The sequence below is a fragment of the Piliocolobus tephrosceles genome, chromosome 2, assembly GCF_002776525.5.
Source record: "Piliocolobus tephrosceles isolate RC106 chromosome 2, ASM277652v3, whole genome shotgun sequence".
NCBI lineage: Eukaryota > Metazoa > Chordata > Mammalia > Primates > Cercopithecidae > Piliocolobus > Piliocolobus tephrosceles.
Window position 1 is genome coordinate 97508599 of NC_045435.1, and position 18700 is coordinate 97527298.

Here is an 18700-nt window from a genome sequence, read left to right on the forward strand (position 1 = left end):
GAACTGCAGTTGTTAAATCTATCTGAAGTTATGTCTAAGACGCACTTTAAAGTAATTGTGTGTGTGTGTGTGTGTGTGTGTGGAGGGAGGTGGGTGGGAGGGCAGGTAGAGGTATAGGTGAAGCAAAATGTTTAGCAAGGTATTGATAATTACTGAAGCTATCTGATTGGACAATGGGGGCTCACTAGCTTCTTTCTATGTAAGTTTGGAAATCTCTGTAACAAAGAGGCTTACAAATTTTTTTTATTTTATTTGCTAGAATATACATATTGTTCATAGTTTAGCATCCCATTACTACACTACTAAAATTCTTCTCTTGGGTCTCCCTGGACCATATCCCACATTGGCTCAAACGTTTCTGGTGTTTAGTCACTGCATGCTCTATGGCTTGGCATTCAAATCCAACATCAACAAAACCTTCAACAGCCTTTCCAATTTACTTCCTAATATCTTCCTGCTGTGCCTCCATCCCATGCTGCAGATGCATGGCTCCTCACACTACCTTCCACTATCTTATGCATGCTCCCACTTCTACATCCCTGATCACACTGTGTCTTGGACTTGGAATATCTATCTTTTGAAGTTCTATCAATCATTACATGTCCAACTCAAATTCCATGTCCTTCAAGAAGCCTTTCTGGGAAGCTCCAGCCACAAGCTCATTTCTTTCTCCCACTCTCATTATTACTTAAGTATCCATAAAAGCAACTATTATATACAGGTTGGGTCCTAAACTGTGAATTAAGGCAACAGACAAAATGCATGTTTTATTTATCATTTTTTTCTTGGAGACAAGGTCTCTCTCTGTTGCCCAAGCTGCAGTGCAGTAGCATCATCTTAGCTCACTGCAGCCTCAAACTTCTGACGATCCTCCTGCCTTAGCTTCCTGGCTAGCTTGGACTACAAGTGTGTGCTACCATGCCCAGCTAATTTTTTTACTTAAATCTTTTGTAGTGAGGGGGGTCTCACTATGTTGCTCAGACTGGTCTCAAACTCCTGGCCTCAATTAATCCTCCCACCTCACCCTCCCAAAGTGCTGGGATTATGGGTGTCAGCCACTGTGCCTGGCCTTATTTATTTTTGAACACCTGTAGTCGGCCAAAGTTGGTACCTGGTAAGTGGTTTAATTGTATAAACTATGACTATTATAAAATCAGCCTTAGATCTGGTATTTGCTTCCTTTGCTATAAAAGGAAGGAAAAGGAATTCTCTCCAGTAGTTAATTAGATCAATAAACCATATATTTACTTACTTTTTTAAGGTTTTTGCTCCTGAAGATGCATGAGGTTGGAGGTAGAAAGGAATTTTGTTGAATTTGGGCATATTTTTCTGAAACAGTAAAAGTTAAAAAGGTATAATAGTTTCTATTAGTTGATAAATGAAAACAATGTTAACAGGAAAACATGACTTGCAAGTAATAATTATCTTACAATTAAAAGTGACTTTCTATGAAATGTATAGTGAGCTATCAAATTACCGAAGTCAGCCTTCGAGAAAATTCATCAGAAAAATATATGTAACATTAGTGGCAATATGAAATTGTAGCATGGCTCTTCTTAGATAACAGTACAAGGTATTAAAGAGAAACAAACTTTATTTTAGTTTTTGAAGCCATACAAACCAAAATCTCAATTCTACATTTAAATATTGGGGCTGATACCTAAAGGCCCAAACAAAAACTTAAGTGTCTTGAGAGATACCCACAGCATTCACCTTTGAGCAAAGCCACATATTCTGTGCTGGTGAGGCCCATCATCCAACTGAAAAGGCCAATCAAAGTCCTTCCATTTTCTTTCCCTCTGACATCAGAGTGAGGTCTGAGGTGTTAAGAAAGAATGGAAACTTCAGCCAAGAACCCAGATGTCTACCATGAAGTAAACCACATTCTTAGATGAAAGATAAAATTACGTGGTCATCTTTTCTCAGGGTATTAATCCCCTCCGAGCCTCCACGTCACATCCTGTCTGGATGTCTCCTCTCAGGAATAAGCCACAGGCCTAAAGTCAGCAATGTGTCCCAGGTGAGTTTCACACTCAAAGAAATTAGTGGCTTATGGGGTGCTCGGGCATAGAGAAGACCGTGGAATATCCATCAAGTGTCACATTGGCTTTAAGTCTCAGAGGTATATCCGGGACAGAAAATAAAGTTTCTGAAGGTTCTAAAGATTAAATTCCTTTTCATACGGCTTTAGAAAGATATGAAATACATCCACAGTACATAAGACAGTCTAGAAACAGACCCATGTGTATACAGAAATTTAGTACATGATAAACACAGCATTCCAGATTAGCAGAAAAAGGACAGATTTTCAATAAATTGTGCTAGCACACTAGCTGTCCATTGGAAAAAATCAGAATCCTACTTCACACCAAACAGAAGAATAAATTCTAATAGATTAGAGAGCTAGACATAAGTATCATAAAAGAACTAGAAGAGAATATAGGAGAATATCTGTGTTACTTTGGAGTAGGAAATACCTAAACAAGACATGAAACTGAGAGCCATCAAGGATCAATTTGATTATATAAAAAGTAAAACTTTTCACCTGGCAAAAGACAGCAGGAACGAAGTGAAAATTTAATTTAGAGACACAGATAATAGTTAAAGAGTAAATATTCAATATAAAGAACCACCCCACAAATCAGTAAGAAAAATGACCCAATAGAAAAATAGATAAAGAATACAAACAGGTAATTCACAGAAGAAAAACAAATGGCCAATATGAAAAGATGCTTAACCTATTAATTTGTTTTTAATCCACATAAAAATAATGAGATACTGTTTGCCTATTTTTTTAGCAAACATTAAAAGTATCCAGTGTTGGTGCAGGTGTGGGGAAATGGGCACTCATACACTGTTGGTGAGAATGTAAACTAGTACAGCCTTTGTGAGGGCAATTTGGCAGTATCTATCAAAATTTAAAATGTGCATACCCTTGGATCCAGCAATTCCACTTCTAGGAATTTATCCTAAAAAGTACACAAAGATGTATGTACAAGGATGTTCACTGCAGCACTGTTTGTAATAGAAAACATTGGAAACAACCTAAATGTCCATTAATAGGGGACTGATTAAATAAAATTATGGTACATTTATACAGGAGAATCTTACACAGTCATTAAAAAGGAATGATTCACATGTACAGACATGAAAAGATGTCCAGGATACATTTTTTTAGGTGAAAAAAAGTTGCAGAACAGTATGTATAAGAGATTTTGTGCAAAACAAAATGAACTGTAGACACATCTATGTACACAAATATATGCTTGTATAGAAAGAAAAAAGTACCGAAGGCTACGCATTAATTTATTATGCATGGGAGGAAGGATAGGGAGTGAATGGGCAAGAATGAATGCTTGGGGAAGAGATGAGGGCTTCATTCATTTATTATTTTATTGAATAAGCATATATAAAAACCAACAAAGCTAGATATATAAATAATTATCAGTACTACTTCTGCAACTTTGGAACTGCAAGAAAGCAGACGGGGATTCCACTTGGGAGTCTAGCTTTTAGTAAGGTTTAAGATTATACTGTCTAAAGCAGTTCTTAATTTCATGAGTTGCAAAAAAATAAAATAGCCAAGTGGGAGTGGAGGATACTTACATCCACAGTGATGTCAATTACCCATTGTGGCACTGTCTCATTAAGAAGCATCGACTCAGTCTCACCCCCAGAATCTCGGCAGAGCAGCCTAAACACAAGCCATCAAGTAGTAAGTAACCCAACAAGCACAGATGTCAAAATCACTGTCAACAAATATTAGAGGGAGGAACCCTCATGGTTTTCATGTAGGCTAACCCCCACTGACAGCTGAGGAAATAAAGTACAGCCTGGAAGAATGACTCACTCAGCTAAAAAGGACAGCAGGCCCTAAAACTCAGGCCCCCAGATTCCAAGGCCAGGCATACACTATAGCTGCTATAGCATCACCAAGGAGTCCTTGGGTGATGATAGGAAACCTGGGTGCAAGCAAAGCACTCAGTAAATGTCCCCTGCTAGTGCCACAGTGCATGGCACAGACTTTCACATGCAGTAGAAGTCAGAATATTTCTGGTAACCACTCAGGAAACTATCAGAAAGAAAGATAATCCTGCATTCAAGAATAAGACAAGCATGTCTTATTCTTTCTTTCTTCTGGCAACTATAGACTAGTAAGCTCTCACCCTGGCTCTACCAGGACCTTGCTGGCAACCTGGAGGTGAACCAGTCCAGCCCTTCCCTGAAGGGCCCCACATGTAACTGTCTGGCACCCCAGGCAATGTCAGTGTCAGCCTCAACAGTTCCCAGGAGCAGCCCAGCTCATCTTGGCTAGACCAGCCTAAGGAAAGTAATGTACTCTGAAGCTCTTCTGTGGACAGGGAATTCTAATGGTATCATCTGTTGCTTGACCCTTGCAGTCACACGGGCAAAGTGAAGAAAAGTGAAAATTTCCTACGGAAACCAATAGAGAAGCTGCTTCAAGGCAAAGTATTCTACCTCATTCTAACAGTAGAGGTTCTCCTCCCAATTAGAATGTGGTCTAACAGCAGCAGACATTTCACTATCTCATGGACATGGGATGCTTCCAATCCTTGGCATCCCTAGAATTTAATAATAAACTATTTCTAGTATCAAAATATTGAGTTTGAGTCGACACTTCTTAGCAAATGGGATACCTTCTCAGGCAGAACCTCTAGTCTTTCTTACCCATACCTGAACAGTGTGCGACCTCCAGCTTCACCAAAGATCACAGGTGTGTGGGGGGGCACTTGAAAATATCCATTTCCCTTCTGCACGCGGTTCTCCTGCTCCCCATTTACTAGGAAAAGATGCAGGTGGTGGTAATATCAGAGTTAGTGCTAAAAACAGATTCTAAACATTTTACTCCCATAAGCTTCAAACACTGCAAGATCAAATGCCCTCTAAGTCCACCAGAGTTAGAAATAAAGGTTAAAAACAAAAGTTAAATTTCTGAAAATAAGAAACACAGCAACTTGTGGTATATTTCATGGAAAAAATGACTGTATTTTCAAGGATTTTAATAAAAGAGGAGATTAATGTTTGAGATTCAGAACAAAAACATAACCAGCTACTTCAGCCACAAGGAAGTCTAGGACAGCCTGTATATAAATGATGATCTAGGGTTTTTTTTTTTTTTGTAGAACACCAAGCTCAGAAAAATTTCTTGAGGAAAAAAAATTACATTTAATGGCAGCCATGACTAATGACAGAAGCATTTGTGAAAAAGTCCTCAAGGAGTCCACAATTTTGCTTTTATTGTTCTTTGCAGATTTCCTTTCCATTGTTGTTTTTTCTTTGAGACAGGGTCTCATTCTGTTGCCCAGGCTGGAGTGCACTGGCGTGATCACAGCTCATTGCAGCCTCAACCTCTCCTGGCTCAAGTGATCCTCCCCCCTCAGCCTCCTGAGTAGCTGGAACTATAGGAACACACCACCACAGCCAGCTAATTGTTTACATTTCTTGTAGGGACAGGGTCTTGCTGTATTGCCCAGCATGGTTTCAAACTCCTGGGTTCAAGGCTGCTTGGCAGAGCAGCCTAAACATAAGCCATCAAGTAGCAAGTAACCCAACAAGCACAGATGTCAAAATCACTGTCAACAAATATTAGAGGCCTCCCAAAGCACTGGGATTACAGGTGTGAGGCCACCACGCCTAGCTACATTCTGCTTTCTTTATAAACTTTTGACCCAGCACAGGTGACACCAACTCAAGTGGCCAATTCATTCATGACACTTTCCTCATTAAACTGGAAGGAAGCATCTGACCCCCAGAAATCCTATTGCATTTGTGGAACCTCTCTCCTAGCACCCAACTCTTCTATCTCAGAGTGCTTTCCATAAGTAACTCTGCCATACCAGAACATCAGCTCCTGAAGGACAGGGACCATACCCATGTGTCTTTAGTACCCCCACCTGAAACTTGGTAAGGGCTTCTGAATAGTAGAGCTGCTCACCATCTGAACAACTCCAGAGTGTCCACTGAGTATATGCTGCAGGTGCTGTGGTCTGAGCTCTGGATGAGGTGCCGTGCCCTGCCCTGCCTTCCCCGTGCAGTCTGATGTTAAGGATGACGTGGTTTCTGGTGATGTCTTCCTTATACTCCTCACCCAAAGCCTAGATCCAAGGGGTGCATGACTATACCACTGTTTTGATAACTTAATCCTTTTTTTTTTTTTGAGACGGAGTCCCGCTCTGTCGCCCAGGCTGGAGTGCAGTGGCCGGATCTCAGCTCACTGCAAGCTCCGCCTCCCGGGTTCCCACCATTTCTCCTGCCCCAGCCTCCCGAGCAGCTGGGACCACAGGCGCCCGCCACCTCGCCTGGCTAGTTTTTTGTATTTTTTTAGTAGAGACGGGGTTTCACCGTGTTAGCCAGGATGGTCTCGATCTCCTGACCTCGCGATCCGCCTGTCTCGGCCTCCCAAAGTGCTGGGATTACAGGCTTAAGCCACCGCGCCCGGCCGATAACTTAATCCTTATTGCTTATTTGGGTTGCTGAAAGTATCCCATCTAACTGGAAATGATCTGCCCACAGCAGATCACTTAACACAGCTGTTAAGCAGCAGAGCCCACCCCAGAACCTAGCTTTCTTGACCCTCTGTGGAAAGATTTTTCCATCAGTTTCTTTGACTTAAAGTCCACGGTACAATTCCGACAGGGATCAAAGTGTGTTAGGTGATGTAAAAGAAAAGCTACCGTGGGTGGGACAACAGCACCCTCTCTCTGACAGGAACATCAGAAGACTGGTTTTCAAGGAAGTATGTCATCCTCATGTGAGAGATTTAAATTCCACATATCATTATGGGTGAATGTGACAGCCAGAATAAAGTCCCTGGCAGGAGGTACTCGCCATTGTTGCTCACTCCTGGTGGCCAGCAGAGAATCTTCAGAGGAGTAAGCCTCAGTTGATGGGACTCAATGATTCCTCAACCAGCTGTAGGTTACACATGAGGATGTGAAATTCTAAGTTCTTGTTTCCCCTTCCTTTGATCAAACTGAGTCAAATGCATATATTCCAAACATGTTCTCCTCTGCTGCTCAGAGGACTTTACTGCCACTGCCTATGGCACACACACCTTTCAGATGTCCTCAATGACATTAATTCTTTACACATGTTTGAGCATATGCCCTGTCACTTCTGAGATGGAATTTGACTTTTTTTGGAAACAGAGTCAAAATCAGGTAGGCCATGAGACTAGCAAATACCAACATTTTAGCCCAACATGAAGAGTGACTATGCAATGAAACCTGGCTTTCTGATGCAGCTTCCTACCTAGCTTTGGAGGTTAATCCAAAAGATCACAGGTATCTTGAAGAATATTTTGGAAATAAGTCTGTTAAGGTGCCTCATTTTAAAACGAAAGTCATCTGAATATAAATATAGGGTATTTTATTTATCTTGAGCAGTCTCACTAAAAGCCACATCATAAGGTGGTCTGCTCTTTTGGAATCTCAGTCTCAGTTAAGACTGGATGGATGTTCCTACTTTGAGATGTGGAAAGGCGGACAATAAATTGAGCACACCACAAATATTTTAGCAAACAGTTTAAGTAAGTACCTTTTAAGTAAGTACCTCTAACTTTTTATGCAATCATCTGAATATAAAAACTAACCATGGTTTACTTCATTTTCCTCTTCATCCATTGGATTCACATGTGTTCTAGGCCAATATTCCAGGAGTGCTTGGAGTAAAAGTCCTCCTAAATTCACTGCCAAGAAGTTAATTAAAAAGAGATAAAATGGAAAAGAGAGTTAATTGGCTTTAACCTAAAAAGAGAATAAAAATTCTAAGTTTGTACATATTCTGATGTTAAATTCTTAACCCAATGCCAATGATGTCTAAAATCAAGACTGTAGTCATTTTGCCAGTTCTGCTAAAATTTTATCTTAGAACGTTTAAAGCAATGATGATATGGAGCAAAGAGATATTCTACATGGTTGCTCAGATATAGCTATTATTTAAAAACAAAAATGAGAATCAGATTCTTTAAAGGGCTATTTCCATATGAAGTTACTAAAATGATTTGTATACATCAGGTATTTGTACATACCACATTTTTAGGACATAGTCAACAAAATATAAAGAACTTTTACAAAGATAAGTACTTAGCAAAAAACAGCTCATATTTGTCTTCTCTTTAGAAGGGAGGAAAAAAATGAAGGACACTTAAACTCACATTTTGGATCTGACCCATCAGGGCTGCTGAAACCAGCATCTTTTGCAGAAACCCAGGCAGCAAAACAGTCACTTTCATCCAAAGTAATAGTTAACATCTATCAAAAGAAAAAACTTAGTGGCATTCTATTTGAATATATTCTCCAAGTAAGTCTCTAAACCTTCATTTGTTTGTACTATTTGATTAAAGTGCTAAGTCATAAATTCAGGAACCAAAATGTGTTTTATGTGATTCAATGCAACTACACAATTTAGTTTCCTGGGATACCAAAGGCATTCTGTAACTTTCTAATTTTTTTTTAAATTTTTTTTTGTTTTTTTAAAATTTTGTTTCCTTTTTTATTCCGTTTTGCATTTTGTAAGTTTTAACACAGATTTTTTTTTCTTTCACGCTTAAAAACACAGGACTCTGTAACTAATAATAATTATGAGCTATAATGAAAATCTTCAATTATCCCAAATTATACAAGTATCAACTGCTAACTTACCCCTGTTTTTAAGTCTACTGAGAACCAATTTGGCACATACACCATTTTAAATCTTTTCTTAATTTCATCTTCAAAATCCACTTTGCCCAGATCTTCAACTTTACATGCCTATATATCAAAAGAAAGTATAATGATCAATATTAAGTGGTGAATTCACTTGATTCTGACTTTGCTATTCAAAATTTTACACATTTTCACATGTCTTAACAGTCTAAAATACATTTCAAAAAGAATGTGGTCCTTTTTTAAAATAACAATATGCTGCTATAAAAATTTTAAATTAAAAAAGCACAAATTATTATTTGGGAAGAAACTATAATTTAATTGTGCTGATACTGATATAATATACCACCTCATCTTAACAGCAACATGGCTCTTTCGAGGGTCCCAGTTGTCGGCCATCTTCTCAAAGGCGGACTGCTTATTTTCCCACATCCCATTGCTCCTTGATGCTACATGGAGACCATTACTCCATCATCTCCATGTAAAAACTTACTTCTCTGAGGCCCATGTCATTTAGCAGCAGTAAACTGTACACCTTTCCTTCACTGCCATCTAGCAACCTGCCAGTCTCCCTCATTTACTGGAGACTTGAGCCCTGGGCTCACTGTCTCACAGTCCATCTCAATTAAATCTCTCTTCTACCTTTGACCTTGCCACCTTCCCCATTAATTACCCTCAGCACGTGATTCTGACTTCTTTTTCTTAAAACAAAGAAAAGTTTTGACAGAATCTCCTTAACTTTCTCTATCATTCTCCCTGGTGCAAGGAAAACGGTATCCCTTCTGACTGTGCTCCAGTCCCCCTCACCTCTTGCTTCTTGGGATGACCTTGTATTGTCATCTACCCATGAATGTCTCTACTGGCTTCTCCCCAGGAGCAATGAAATATGCTCAAATTTCTTACATCTGAAAAACACCCAAATACCCAAACAAAACCAAACAAAATCAAAAGCTTCCTTTGGCCCTCTGACTCCTACCTCTTCTCCAGCTTCTGCCTCTTCCTGCCTACCCCTCCAATCAAATTTCTTCAAAGATTATCCAGTCAAATTTTCTGTTTCTTCACCTTCAAATCACTACTCAACGCACTCTATCTGGCTTTTGCCCTTAAGACTCTAACCAGAGGCCACCCTCTTTATTTAAATCCATGTGCATGTTACAGTCACATCTTAAATCAACTCACAGCAGGTTAATGCCACTAACCACAAGCTCCTTCCTGAAATACTCAATTTGTTCTTGAGCAGCCATTGGCTCTTGGTTTTCTTACTCCCCCACAACTTTTTAAAATCACATACTATTGTGGCTTCCTCTTTTCCCAACATCCCTGAAAACCTGATGACTTAGTTTCTTCTCAGTCTACATATGTCCCTTGGAAACTCTGACATTTCCTATGACATCAACTGTAATCCACAAGCTGATGACTGCTGAGCCTTTTACTCCAGCTCAGTTCTTTAACTGTGCTTGAGACTGTACAGCTGTCTGCCCAACATACATCTCTATTCAGATATCCCACAGAAACTCAAATTCAACATCTTTCTCAGCATATCCTTTTCTCCTGATAACCCGTTTTTCATCTTACATTCCCTACATCACTTCTATTCAACAAACTGTCCAATCAAGAAACCTGGGACTCATTCTTGCTTCTTCCTTTCCTCATACTCCTTTCATTAAAGTATCACTCCTGTGGCCAGGCATGGTGGCTCACACCTGTAATCTCAGCACTTTGGGAGGCCAAGGCGGGTGGATCATGAGGTTAGGACATTGAGACCATCCTGGCCAACATGGTGAAACCCTGTCTCTACTAAAAATACAAAAATTAGCCTGATGTGGTGGTGCATGCCTGTAGTCCCAGCTACTCAGGAGGCTGAGGCAGGAGAATTGCTCCAACCAGGGAGTCGGAGGTTGCAGTGAGCCAAGATAGCACCACTGCACTCCAGCCTGGGCAACAGAGTGAGACTCCGTATCAAAAAAAAAAAAAAAAAAAGTTATCACTCTTGTTCACAAGCCTAAATATTTTCCTATTCTATTTTTTCCATCTCCCTTGTTCCCACCCTAGTCTAGACAAATATCACCTTTCAGCTGTATTAGTGCAACAGCCTCCTATTATGTACCAGACACTGTGCTTCTCAACATCACCAATAATAGGCACCCTCGACATTTTAGGAATGAAGAAACCATTTTAGAGATGTTCCCTAGCATATTCCCTAGGTCACTTGGTGAGTACTTGGCAGAGCCAAGGTTAGAATGCAGTTCTGTCCAACGCACAAGCCAATGTTCCTAAAAAACTCCTGACTGTCCCACACTATTCAGCCATGTCTATTACACCAGATCATTTGACATCAAAACTTCAAGGTCTGGATATGGGAAGCTGCTAGGTACATAGAAATGCCTATCATGATGTGTGCTAGCCACATCTAAGTAGAAGGACCTCCCATTCAGACAGCAGGACTCAACTCAGGCCTTGGTTAACCAGACCAAGAGTGGGCAACAGACCCATATACAGAAAACCTGATAGGTCAACTCTCAAAGAGTAGCTGGCCTGATCAGATTCTCTTGGGTATTCTGGAGATAATTACGTCCTGGGCAGCATGAGGTGAAGTCTAGCCACAGGACAGAGTTAGGGACTCATTTGTGGTAGAGTATCAAAGTGAAGAATCAAGAATTCCTGCTGCTCAGTTCCTTAGGGCTGTTCTGGATCCTCCCAGTCCCCCAAGGGAACCCTCTCTGAAATCAACATGAGTTTCTACCCCGACCCCCAACAGGCATCTCTCTATTGTAAAGAAAAACTAATCAGATTTTTGAAGCTTGCTGCAACTAAACTTTCTACTCAAAGAACTGAAGCCTCTCACTCTGAAGCAATGCTCACCAAACAACTGTTTCATAACGGACTTCCCACATAGATGTCCCACCGGGAGGAAAACCGGTAGTCAAGTCAAGGTTTCTGTTCAGAGACAGTCCCTTTTTCCTAACAAGAAACTTGCCTGTCTTATTCTTTAGATCATTAAGTAAGTGAATCTCTTTTCTTTATAACCAGGAGCTTAACCAAAATACCAGCTCTTCCCAATTCTTCCTTTATAATATGCTCAACATCTGTCTCGCCCTTTATTTTTATTTATTTATTTATTTAGCCTTTCCTATGGTGCTCATGTCTCTTCCTTTAGATCTCTAATCATGATGTCTTCCAGCTTTTAGTCTCCCATTACATACACTAACTACTACTGCTCTCAACATGAGATTTTCCTGCTCTAAAATTATCTAAGGTTCTTCTGGGAGTACAAACGAAAGGCCAACTTTGGACCCTACAGCTTAAGACTCTTTGGGAAATAACCTATATGTCATTTTTCAACCTTACACCCCCTATTACTTCCTTATATTTACTCTGGTCTCCAAATAAACAAAATTGCTCACCTTGCCCCAAATAAGCACATACCACCCTTCTTCTGTGCCTCTGCCATTCATTTCCTTTTCCTGAAATGCTCTTCCTCCTACCCCCATTATCCATCTACTAGAAACCTTTAAGTCCCTGTTCAAGTGATTTCTCCACCACAAAGCTCTCCTGACTTCCCTCATCCATAAGCTATCCTGAAATCTGTTCCTTATCTATAAGGTTTTCCCATTCCACTTGTCCCTCCTACCAAAGGGGATCAAAGTAAAGACTTTTTCATCATTTATGACCCTTAAGCATGGTTCTTTGCACATGATAGTCATTCAATCTAAGAAATATCTGTTGAACAAATGAACAAGTATACCAACAACACTAAGAGACTGGTCAGAATGATAAAAATAGACTAACTTTTTAATCTGCCTACAAACACTTCAGTGCTATCTGGAATGTGATTGAATAGCTTCATGCAATTCAACTGTCCCACAGGGAGTTATTGTAACACGACCCAGAGTTGTAACTAATGCTCATAGTGATGTCTATAAATCCTAAGAAACAGCCAACCTTATTTTGTGCACTCCAGTGTGTCTCGTCTAGGGTGATTTTACACCATTCTTCCTCCCTCCAAACATCTGGCAACATGTGGAGACACCTGTGGTTGCCACACCTCGGGGGAGGGAGGGGTATTACTGGCAACTAGTGGGTAGAGGCTAGAGAGGTTCTAAACATCCTACAATGCATGGAATAGCCCCCTACCTGCCCCCTCCCCCCACCAAATAATTATCTGGCTTAAGATGTCAATAGTCACAAGAATGAGACTTTTAAGGTAAGGCAGCATATAAGATTGTCTGCAATACACTAACCAGAGAAAATGATTCCATTTAAACAGTTTATTTACTTAAAAAGATAAACTATGACCTTATCTGATATTCACATAAGAAAGTATACACCACCCCATAAAGTATTACTACAATTACATCTTAATTTATATTATCTTATCACATACAAAAAATAAAAAATAAAGGGATACACAATGTAACAACCTATATTTAACCCAAAAAAGATACTCACCTTCAATACATCCCAATATGCCACATTATTATTGGTATCTTTGGTTAATATATGTCTCTTATCATTAAGAATGTGGCATTGAATAATACTAGCACCTCCTAATGGGAAAAAAAAAAACCACACAATTGGTAAAATAATCCTCCTACATTTAAATTCACAGTGTGGTAACAATTGTTAACTGGTATGTAACAGGAACACAAACTGTACTACCTACCAGAAAGGAAAAGACAAACCAAAAGACTACATGATTATATCTAAAGCAATTCAAGGGCCATAAATTATTTATGTCCATTTTATAAACATTGAAAGAAAAACTGTCTGATTTTAATAATACATTATGGATTAAAGGATTCTTCATGTCAAGGGGGTACTAGTGGAAAATTGTTGAGAGACAATAGCTTTATCCACTGGGAAAAGTCAAAATGATGACAGGAAGTCTCTGCATTAGTCTCATTTTGCAATAACTTTTGCTTCCCATCTTTTGCTTCCTGAATGAATATTCTAAAGGTTTAACAGCATGAACAAATGAATGTGACACACAAAATTCTAATCCCAAACTCTGACATTAAACATACGCTGCTTTTTTGCCATAATCAGCTGCAGCATGTAGAATTTGAGGATCATATCTGTCCTTTTCTGCCTCATACCTAAGTACAATATTAAATCCTATACATTTTACAAAGTGGCTACTGGTTTTATCATGACTATTCTCATGTTAGGCAAATAAACTGACTCAAGAAAGTCCACTTTAAAAGTCACTAACAGCATTTTTTAAAATAACTTTTTCTGGCTGGGCGTGGTGGCTCACGCCCATAATCCCAATACTTTGGGAGGCTGAGGCAGGCAGATCATTTGAGGTCAGGAGTTCGAGACCAGCCTGGCCAACAAGATGAAACCCCATCTCTACTAAAAATATACAAAGTAGCTGGGCGTGGTGGCTCACACCTGTAATCGCAACTGCTTGGGAGGATGAGGCAAGATAATGGCTTGAACCCAGGAGGCAGGGGTTGTAGTGAGCCGAGATCCCATCACTGCAGTCCAGCCTGGGCAACAGAGCAAGACTCCATCTCAAAAAAAACAAAACAAAACAAAACAAAACAAAACAAAAAAACCCTCTTTTTCTTATATTAAAAATAAATCAATGTATTATATTTTGTTTACATCAGAATTATATTTAAAGCAAGGTCACTGTCTTCATTTTTGTCAATCTCTAAGTAACCACTGCTAACTTCAATAAAGGGTACAGTACCTTCCATTTTCTTACCTTTAATAACCTGGTCAGGTTGTGTACAAAGAGGTGTTATAGGATTTGTACAGTCATTGTCATAATCTCCAGAGGCTCTAAAATTATGAATTCCCTTCAAAGTCTAAAATAACAAAATTTATTATTGGATCATTTTACGCTCTACAAGCTTTGCCAGCCTGTTTAAAGTGGCAAGAAAAATAAAGTCAAAAAACAAATAAGAAAACTTCAACAACCACTACATCAACCGAAAAATATCTGATCACAATACAATTATCTATCATCGTTTAAAAAGAAACAAATATTAAGAAGGGAATATTGTCTTTGGGAGAGAAAACTATGCACGAAAGGAGGAGTACTCTTCCAGGTAAAATTATGTTGGTCATAAATGGGCATGATGAAATTAACACAAGATAAACAACATTTAAAAGTAAGTACACAGAAAGAACACTTGACCTGCATGTCAACAGGAATAAATGCAAACACTTTCTCTTTTGTTACCTACAGATAGTGTGGTAAGCAAGAAAACTTAAGTCTTTTAATTAAGATTTACGAATTAACAGTGAGCTTTGGATGACTTCTGTTTATCCTCTATTTCTATCCCTGCTCTTCATGCTATGAGGAAAAAGAAAACTAATTTGAAAGCACAATTTTCTGCTTTCTCTTATGTTTAAACAAATTTGAATCCTGGTGAGTTTCCCTGCCTTGTTGGTACTTGGGCTGCCTATCTTCAAATATAGCTTCATGAGGTCAGAGGATATACTAACACTTACTGGTTTTATCAGGCAACTGTGTCTATTCTAAGGACATGGAACAAGTATCTTGGCTCCGGACAAAGAAGTCAGAATAGTCATTTTGATTATTATCTTAATTTTAGTATGATCTTTAGGATTCTACCTGCATTCACAGGGCTTTCAGGTTTTTGCCCCTGCCCAAAAGCATGCTAGAGTTAGGGCCACACTGAGCATTTGCAGCCAGTGTCTACAGGTCTGTGATAACAAAATACATGTTTATAAACCTTTGCCAGGTTAATGGCTCACTTACCCATTTATTTACTGTAGACTTAGTTGTTGCAACCCAAATTGCAGGAGGAGGATCAGCTGATCTATCAAGCTCCATCTGAAAACAAAGCACAAAAATATTGCTTTGTGGAATGTCAGCTCTTCTGAACTGCCAGGACAGTAACTGCCAGTTATTAATATCAACTCCTTCATTCAACAACTGTGTGTGACTATACCTGGACATGTGTGAAAAACTAAGGATGTACAGAAAAATGAGTCTTTTTCTTTGCTAAATAAATTCACAGCCCTATAAAAGTGTAATGGGTAATTTCTCACCTAAAACAGTGGCTAATAATTTTAAGTGTGGTCAATTAGAGGGACTTGAATGGATACAGTCAAAAGGATGCCTTTCCATAATTTTTTCTTTTTGTTACTCCAGTTTTTATGTTCTTTTTTAAATAACAAGGAAATAAATTTCTTTTTACTTTGAAAATGTCTGAAGTAAAAAACATCCTAACAACATAGTAAAAGTGAAAATAACCCTTGCCTAAGGACGGGACGCCTAGGAATAGCTTACTGTCTATTCTTCTGTATGTAAAATACTGCACATATAAGAATATGTTTATGTGCATGTATATATTACACAAGTGGAATCATTCTACATTCATCCACTATTCTTCCCACATCAGGAAACTGCAGGTTTGCAGTGGTGGGGACAGGGCAGGACTCCTAGCTAGCAACAATCCTCCTCAGTTAAGATGATATTCCTCGTAACATATAATTATGTTTGTGCCAAATTCTTTCAGTCTTTTCCCCACAGCCAAGATCCTGGCAAGAGATCCAGGCAGCCATAGAACTCATAATGCAGAGTGTTTCTCCTCCAAGCTTGTCTCCCCATCAGCCTGCTGCCTGCACACATGTTGTATATGTATGATTATTAATTCAGCTCTGACTCTTTGCTTCTCTAAAGGATTACTGGTTTGGTCCATCAGGATATGCCATCTATTTTAAAGAACTGTACTTGGCCAGTTTTGTCTGAGCTCTTAGACTGCAGACATCCTCCCAACCTTCACATTTGACCTCCATTCCACTTTTCAGCCCTTCCTCCTACACAGCGGTCTGAGGTTTCAGATGTCACTTAGTTTCGCAGAGAATGGGTATCTGCAGTTCTGTTTCTCATTTTCCTTTTAGGTGATTTCTGAGAAAAGGGAGTAGTAGTATTTTTCTGCCTTCATTTTTAAAATTTGGAAACTTCAGGCTGGGTGTGGTGGCTCATGCCTGTAATCCCAGCACTTTGGGAGGCCAAGGCGGGCGGATCATGAGATCAGGAGATGGAGACCATCCTGGCTAACATGGTGAAACCCCGCCTCTACTGAAAAACAAAAAACAAAAAACAAAAAAAAATTAGCTGGGCGTGGTGGCGGGCGCCTGGCAGGAGAATGGCCTGAACCCGGGAGGCGGAGCCTGCAGTGAGCCAAGATTGTGCCACTGCACTCCAGCCTGGATGACAGAGCAAGGCTCTGTCTCAAAAAAAAAAAAAAAAAAAAAAATTTGGAAACTTTCTCACAGTTGTTTTAATGTGAAATTCTGGGACTATCGGTGAGGTTGAACATGTCGACTGGCCATTTTTCAGTCTAGGCTTCACTTTCAGCAGGTGTCCATATGGATGGCCTCCAAAGACTTCCTCAAGAACCCTTTGACCCACATGACAGATCCTGATGGTCAGGGCTGCTCTGAGGCAGTGGTGGTTTGTAGTATGAAGCAGTCTGCTCCCTCTTCTCTTTGAGGAGAGTACTCTTTCACTTCCTTACTCCTGAGACCATGGACACATTTCCTGACCCTCCTCTGCTTTGTCATCCGCTCACAGATAACCTTAACTCCTCGTATTTCTCCTCCTAAGGACTGCTCAGGAAAGCCAGGCAAGCTCAGGAGCAAGTATGAGACAATTTCACTACAATCCATCAGTGGGAGAGTCATGCATCACTGATGCACCAAGAAGTCACACTTTCTTCTACAGGTGACTTACAAAACTGTTTAAAAAAAAAAAAAAAGCAAAACACAAAACTGCCCCAGAGTATCTCATACCGACACTCTTCCATCCAGACAGATGCCTACTCTTCCTTGTCCTGTCAAGTTCTGCTCATGATGGAGTATCTTTTTTACAAACCACCCCCCACCGGCAGTTGAGTCATGTTTTAATATAGCGTTTGCTGTATTTGACTAACACATGTAACAACCTTAATTATAAAACTAAAATATTAATATATGACATACCTTAAGAACTGGTGCTTTTTCTTCACAAATTAGCACCCGAATGTCAGGGTTTCTTAGGTCTGTACAATAAATCTTCCTGTCCCTTCCACCAGAATACACATGTGTGAAGGCATCATTGACTTGCAGCGCCCAAACACCTTCATCATGGACTCGGTATGTTGCTATACATCTCTGCTGGCCAAGGGACCAAAGGCGAATTGTTCCATCAGAACTGCCAGAAAGGCACTACAAACAAAGAAAGGTAAAGTTAGAACTTGCCACAAAGTTCCTGCTTTCTTGTGCTTTGCACCTGACTTCTCCCGAGTCCACACTGTCAAACACACAACTCTTAATAACCTGTGTTTCTGCCTCGGATAAAGGCTTGACAACCATGCACCACAGGCTAAAGTGACCTAATTCACTTAATTTGGGGAAAATTACTTATTTTTCCCAAATATGTAATTAGGGTAGTTTTGTTGATCAATTCACTAATCTGTAAGTAAAAGTTTCTTTTCTCCTCATCTCTTTTTCCTAAATAAGTAGTTATGGTTGTTTTGTTAATCAATTTACTCATGTAAATATGCCACATTGTTGGTGGTAAATTTACATTTAGTCTATAGTTGCCAACAGGGAAAATGGATGGAAGAGAAACTAGATGAATGATACCTATTAATTATGCTTAGAGATACTCCAGTAGGAGAAATCACTGAGCAAGAACTGCCTTTGTCCTCTCTTCCTGGCCGCTTGTTGATTTCTGGTCAATCCTGTAGACAAGCCCTATTTGCACAATCTACTAATAAGAGACATAGAGTCTGAAAGCAGTGGAAACGAAGGTAGTGGTCTGCACTAGGCCCATGGGTCTCAAAGTGTGGTCCCAGCAGCATCAGAGTCCCCTGGGAACTTGTTAAAATATAAATTATTGGGTCTCATTCAGAGCTAACAAGGCAGAAACTCTGTTGGAACCCAGCAATTGGTGCTTTAACAGGCTCTCCAAGTGATTCTGATGTTCACTATGTTTGACAAACACTGCACTAGGCCAGCAAGCTTTTTGAAGCCCTGGGTTACACCGCTGTCTCATGGCTCTGGAC

At 39.7% G+C, this 18700-nt stretch overlaps 1 protein-coding gene across 1 annotated transcript in view; it reads right to left on the bottom strand.

The window, feature by feature from the left end:
* WDR48 (WD repeat domain 48) overlaps positions 1–18700 on the bottom strand; it is a 46506-nt gene that overhangs the window by 3719 nt on the left and 24087 nt on the right. Inside the window, exons 8-17 of the mRNA XM_023231728.2 lie at positions 17634–17858; positions 15403–15477; positions 14380–14482; positions 13116–13213; positions 8664–8771; positions 8177–8273; positions 7613–7708; positions 4696–4801; positions 3607–3694; positions 1253–1329 (exon numbers count right to left, since the gene is read on the bottom strand). Of these exons, the coding sequence (XP_023087496.1) occupies positions 1253–1329; positions 3607–3694; positions 4696–4801; positions 7613–7708; positions 8177–8273; positions 8664–8771; positions 13116–13213; positions 14380–14482; positions 15403–15477; positions 17634–17858 (1073 nt within the window). The remainder of the gene's footprint in view (positions 1–1252; positions 1330–3606; positions 3695–4695; positions 4802–7612; positions 7709–8176; positions 8274–8663; positions 8772–13115; positions 13214–14379; positions 14483–15402; positions 15478–17633; positions 17859–18700) is intronic.